Consider the following 6,638-nt stretch of genomic DNA (forward strand, 5'->3'; position numbering starts at 1 on the left):
TATAGAGATAAGAACTTAATGCCCTCAGACACCTTCCTGGCTTCAAACCCCCTGGTGTCCCGTCCATCACACACTCCTCTGAACTCATCCACTCTTGCTCTGGACTCTGGAAGACACAGTCGGCCAGTTGCCATGAAGACTGCTCTGGCTCTGCTGCTGCTCATCTCTCTGGCCTGCCACAGTAAGTTTCTACCTCACTGATACCAACACTGGATTCTGGGGTTTCAAAAGTGGGGGAAGACTGAGTTCATTAGCTGCTGGCAGAATAATTGCTGGAGGATCCAGGATTTTTGTGTCTTAAAAGCAGACTGTAGCTGCAGATTGTTAATTTACACAGTGGCAAAGCAGTTTGAGCTTGAGGTCTGCACAGTTTGGGGCATTTTCTCAATAAATCAGTCACAGATTTAAACCTGTCCCTGTAAGCGAATGGGTGCCTGTGTGTGTGTATGGATGCATACTGGGGTGAATGGACCATCAGTAACATGGTTGTCTGCATGTTTATGCTCCTGTGAACATACATGCTAAGTGTCAAGTCAGGTGTTCTCTCCTGCTCTGTCTGCAAAGGCCACGCCCTCAAATGTCACCAATGCGTGGCGTCCAATGAAGACGACTGCAACCGACAGGGCTCCACCTCCTGCCCTCAGTACGCTGACGCCTGCTCCACCATCACAGGACCCAGTGAGTTAACACACACCTACAAACACACAAGGAAAACATGCAACACAAATATGATTTGGTTGAATAAAGTATTGTTTAAGTCTCACTAGAGGTCAGCATGACACTGACAACCAACTGCTTCTGTGAGGAAGCATTTTAAGGAAGTCAGTAGAGCTTAAAAATCATGCTCGTGCTGTTTCCATTGACAAAGAAGAAGTTTGAACTCAGTGTTAAAACCCATAAAACTGGAACCAGTCATATAGAGTGGCTGAATGCTTTGTAGATAAATGGCGTCTTCATTACTGAGTCAATACTTTGTCTGCTTCTGCTTCTGTTGTGTGTGTGTGTGTGTGTGTGTGTGTGTGTGTGTGTGTGTGTGTGTGTGTGTGTGTGTGTGTGTGTGTACGTGCATGCGTGCGTGTGTGATCATAAAGCCAGCCTCTCATCATTTGAGGTTGCTGGATGTCATCCCGGCAATTTATGATAACCACAAACCTCTGTATGCCTACATCTGTGTGTGTCTATGTGTGTGTGTGTGTGTGTGTGTGTGTGTGTGTGTGTGTGGATGAATAGAAGAAGAGTGTGGGAGGGAGTTCACCGAGTTCACAGCGTCATACTGAACTAACATAACTGGTCAACCTTCAGTCACTTCAAAGCAATTAAACTGTGCACGTCTGTCGGCGTCACACGTCCCTCTCTCCGTCCCACTCTTTCTCAACAGACACTGTGATGAAGTCGTGCTCGTACAAAGCATTTTGCGAAAAGGCTAACGGCGCCGGCTCCGGAGCCAAGATGGAATGCTGTTTTGGCGACGACTGTAACGGGCCCCACCGGAGCCACAGCCACGGTCACCACAGCAGTGCAGGAGCTCTGGCCTCCAGCCCCGTCCTGCTGATCACGGCCCTGCTGCTGCGCGTGGCCGCCAGTCAGCTGTGAACACTTCAACTTTTCTTTTCCTCCAGTGATTCATCATGTGTTCCTTGTCTGTTTAATCATTTGCTGTGTTGTCCATCCATCCACCCACCCTTTTGTCTTTGTCACTCTGCCCCTCAGAGATTTTTAATCGAAGTTTTCGAAAATGATTTGTACAAAGGCCCCTGTCTGCCAATGTGATGAAAATAAAAATCTGGTAAGTCATTATGATGAGAAACTTTCTCAAAATTACGACTTAGTATCTCAAAACAATGAGTTAGTATCATTCCAAGTCATTACTTAAAAACAAGTCATTATTGTAAAACTTTCTCATTATTTTGCAATATAGTCATTATATTAGTTGAAAGTCTCTCATTTATAGGTAGTCTACAAAGTCATTATTCTGAGTTAAGTTATTATTTTGAGAAAGTTTTTCATAAATTTGAGACATTAAGTCATTATTTTGAGATACTGAGTATTTTGAGAGCCTGTCTCATTACTTTGAGTCACTAAGTCATTTTGAGATGCTAAGTTGTTATTTTGTGACATTAATTCATTATTTTGAGATACTATGTCATTATTTGGGCTACTAACTCAGTAATTTGAGAGCCTGTCTCCTTAATTTGAGCTACCTAATAATGACTACATGATATTGACTCACACAATCTTCATTTTCATCACACTGGTGTGAAGTGGCTTCCATAGCTGTGAGAGTTTCAGGTTGTTCAAAAACAAACAAAGCATTTTTCTGATGACTGCATTGGTGCAGTGAAGGTGGTCTTTCCCATATACCAGCTTCAGCGCCTTTGATTGTGTTGTATTTTGTTTTAATCATTATTTAAATACTTGAATAGTAACTTGATTATCTATAGTGGTGTGTTCACATTCAGGTGATGTTAAGCTGCAAAGCAACTTGTGAACCTGAGAGTGTTTGTGGTGAATAAGTGTGTACAAAGTGAAGTACACGTACCCACGGTTTTTGTTATAGGGACTCGGTGTGGTTTGGGTAGGTGCTGGGGTGCCTCGGTGGGAAGCTAGTGTGCAGCTCGCTTGACGCCATGGAACCACATTATTTAACTGTGTCATTGCCATGGGAAAGTATTTTAACACGACAATATTGAAAACATGTTAAATAAATTAATAAATAAATACAAATACTTTCATAATGGTGCTGTTATTGCTTGAGTCATTCACTTTTTGTGCATGCAGGCATATCTGAATAAAGGTACAACCACACCCTTATTTTTGTGTGTGTGTGTACATTGTGTGTTTGTGTGTGGGTAAGATCACCTTGATATGCATCTAGTGTCCCCAACGTGAAAGCATGCGTACAGTCAAGAGAAAACAGTATGTGATATTCAGCAGAAAAATTAGGATCTGTGGAAATGTCAGGACTTCCTTCTGCAACTGTGTAACTTGAATCCTGTGCAGTCGCCACAGGAAATGAAATCAGTGAGGTAGATTTCCCTCCTCAGGCAGGTCATATGACGTGCAACCACTTCCTCTAAACAAGAGGACACAAATTAACCCAAAGAAAGAAAAAAAGAATACAGAGCCAGTCTTGTAAATGCAGATATGTGTTATTTCAGCACTTATAAAGGTTGCAGTCTCAGCACCAAGGACGATGTAAATGTGTGCCAAACCCAGATTCTGTGTTTAAGCAAGGAGGTCAGCTCAGTTCATCCTCTGAGCTCTCATACTGTCTCTCTGGAGTTTCATCACAGGACTCAAACTGTGGTCACCTTGGTGTAAAGGTGGTAAAACAGTGAAGAAATACTGAAGTACTGTAATTAAGTACAGCTGTGCTTGTTACACCACAACATTCGCCTGATGTTCAAGTTGCTACCTTGCAGATTAAGATTTTACATAAACACAGAAGATAATATGGCCACAAGAGGCGATTCTGGGGTTCAAGACAGCACAGACCTTTAAAACTTGAAAGCTGCCTAGGATCAAGACCTTTGACAGTCTGCATTAAAGATAAACATCAGGTTCAATGGCGATTAGACAGATGCTCACTCATTCACATCCACATCTCTGCTGGGCCACACTCTTCTTTCACAACACTGTCACTTCCCATTGGTCAAGTGTAGAAACACTTTGGGAACATGCTTCAAATGCTTCATTAAAATTATTCACAGAGTTTGGTGATGTCTGGACAAACTGTCATTGATTTATGGACAACTTTTGCAAAAAGGCCGATGCACTTGTGTGGAAATGGAGGCGCCCCCTATTGAGTGGTTTCAAAATAATTTTACACACAGGGTTCAACATTATTATGGAACATATCCTGCAAGTTTTGAATAAATTGGATAAACAATTTCTGATTTGTGTTCTGCTGTGCCCAGTTTTTGCATATGTGGCGCTTCTAGAGGACAATTTCAATGAAACTGTCAGATTATGTGTCTAGTACTTTAATAGACATTTTCTATGGGTTTTGTGACAATTGGCTCAACAGTTATGGAGTTAGGTCCATTTATGTGCTGAGCCACACCCCCTCTAAAGTTCACTGGTCACTGTCTTCAAAACAAAATAGACATCAACAAGCTTTTTTTATTTGTTGGTAAGAATGGTCCAGTGATGATCCACAGAAAATTTGGTACAAATCAAACCTACAGTTTAACAGAGGACGTCAAAAATGTGTTCTTCAAAACAATCAAAATGGCGGATAACATTATTACATGTAGTGTTGGGGAAGCTACTTTGCAAACTGCCAGTTACTTCACACTGGAATAAGCTGATCTACAGCAAAGCTACTGCAGGGAGAAATCTAGTTTGGATAACTAAAGCTACTCAGAAAAAGTATTTCAAACTACTTTGTAACTTAACAATCAAACTACAATTTACATGACACACCAAATTATAACAAAATAAATAAGATATAAAAACCACACAAGCTAAAAAAAAAAAGCAACTCAAATGAGTTTACTGCAAAAAGTTTCCACTTGTTCACAGGCACCAAGCAGGATTACTCAGCTAACTTCTAAAATAGCATGCAACAACTTCTCTGAACATTTGTTAATATAAATATATGTTTTTTCAGTTGAGGTTTTCAGTGTCGTGTATTTGCTTGAGTATCCATCAATCCATCCATTTTCATCTGCTTAACTGGGGCTGGGTCATGGGGGCAGCAGGCCAAGAAGACCCAGAAGATGCTTGAGAGGGATTTGCTTGAGTATGATCATGGTGATTCTTCTTTATACTGAGATTCGTGAGGTTTAACCATGATGACGCCGAGTCTAAGTGAGCAGTGAGCACTGCAACACCTGCTCTTTTGTACATGCACTATACAAAGGTGAAAGGTCAAATGTGTTGTGGTGGCTGCCTGACCAATGCATGTATCTTTACAGTGCTCAGGATGAAAGGAAAAAAAGTAGCAAGGCTGGTCAGAGGGGATTCAATAACAGTGAAGAAGCAATGGTAAAATAAAAATTAAAAAATAATTTCTTTCTTCTCATGGCCCCATTTGTTATTGTTTCTAGTTTTAGTGGTTAATTGCACAAAAAATGTGAAAAAAAGTGATTGAACTATTTGAATCTCTATGCAAATACATATTTAGTTGACCTACCACTAATACTAGTTAAATTACATGTACATGTTATTCTCTCAGAAATGTAAGTCTCTAAAAAGGACCGTTCTGCATCAGCAACCCCTGAATTTCCTCCGACAGCTTTCAATGACAACACTCAGCTCCTTCAGGCTACTGCTTACACACTAAGAAGAAGTTCCCATGGTTTGTGTCTTAATATTTAATCTATCTCTTATGTAATTTTTCTCTGTGATGCTAAATTCAAACTGATGTTTGCACTCTAGTGGTTTGCATTGTTCAGAGATGTTGCTTCATAGTATTTGTCATGACTGACACTGTGAGGTCACATGTTCTGCATGTTAAAAATGAAACCAACGGTTCCAGATGACCATTTGGCTGGAGCCCAGGCTCAAACTGTTGGCTTTTAACCAAACAAGCAACTGGCAGCTGAGGAAATATTGTTTGCAATGTTGCAACCACATAGCTTTTTATGATTTATTTCTTCCACAAAAATATTTGTGCAAAGACGAGTCGGTAAATTTTGGGGGTTTTCTATTAGGACTATTTCTAAAAGTGTTTTTTTTTTGTTTTTTTTTAATAATATATGGAATATGGTATAAGGGAAACTGACCTCTCTAGATGTCCCATCTTAACCAAAATTAATGCTATACTTTTGTTCAGGGCTGCAACAACTACTGCTGAGGACACCAAGGTTACACTCTACAGTATCTCACAGATTACATATATTGGGTTTTTAAGGCTGGCTGTATTTTCTTTAGTTCAGATAATTTTAATATGATTGTTTTTTGGCATAAAACTACAATAGACTGAAGCAAAAGAGATTAGTGTTTCCTTACCAGAAACACTTGACAATGTAGAGAAGGACTTGGAACGAAATTTAGGGGCAATATACACTGCAACATAACACTAATAATAATAATGATAGTAATAATAATGGAGGTGGGGTGCTGGGAAAATTTGGACTCATTAGCCCTGCTTTGAGGAGAACATGATTGCTTTCAGTAGTCCTGTTGTTGCTTTTACAAATGTAAAAGTACATGGTCTATGTTGTTATAGGCACTGCTTTTGGCACATGACCCTGCGCCTTGCACAGCACCTGTCACACTCTCATGTCCCACAGTAGATGAATGACACCATTCTTCACTCTGTACCTGTTTAACCAGGTTTACACTCCCTTCTTTTATAGCTGCTCATTTATATGAACCAACTGATTCAGCTCAGTGTGTGTGTGTGTGTTTGACCCACTTTTCCAGTTGCCACCTGAGAGATAATAAATGCAGGCAGCAACAGAAAGAAAGATACTGTGCATGTTTTATGTATTGTATGAATAAAAGCATCTACAAAGAGTGCAAAATGTCAAACCAAATGTAGGGAAGAGGGATCCGCATCGCTTATGGTATTAAAAAATCAAATAGATAAAAGGCTGTTGGGCTGTTTAGTTCCTCTTCTGTGAGCTCACTCAGCGGCAGAGTAGAGGAGGAGGAGGAGGGCCCGGCCTGGGCTCACAGGGCGCATAGAT

At 40.4% G+C, this 6,638-nt stretch overlaps 1 protein-coding gene across 2 annotated transcripts; it reads left to right on the forward strand.

The window, feature by feature from the left end:
• The first annotated feature begins 62 nt into the window (after window positions 1–62).
• si:ch211-113d22.2 (uncharacterized) lies at window positions 63–2,676 on the forward strand. 2 transcript variants are annotated; one of them, XM_049578995.1, is made up of 3 exons: window positions 63–181; window positions 565–678; window positions 1,379–2,676. In XM_049578995.1, the coding sequence occupies exons 1-3, from the start codon at window positions 133–135 to the stop codon at window positions 1,591–1,593; spliced, it is 378 nt and encodes a 125-aa protein (XP_049434952.1). In that variant the 5' UTR covers window positions 63–132; the 3' UTR covers window positions 1,594–2,676. The 2 variants fall into 2 exon arrangements, with proteins under 2 accessions (XP_049434952.1, XP_049434951.1); XM_049578994.1 differs by having other exon boundaries at window positions 66–181; window positions 538–678.
• The last annotated feature ends 3,962 nt before the right edge of the window (window positions 2,677–6,638 follow it).

This window comes from Epinephelus fuscoguttatus, linkage group LG6 (assembly GCF_011397635.1).
Source record: "Epinephelus fuscoguttatus linkage group LG6, E.fuscoguttatus.final_Chr_v1".
Taxonomy (NCBI): domain Eukaryota; kingdom Metazoa; phylum Chordata; class Actinopteri; order Perciformes; family Serranidae; genus Epinephelus; species Epinephelus fuscoguttatus.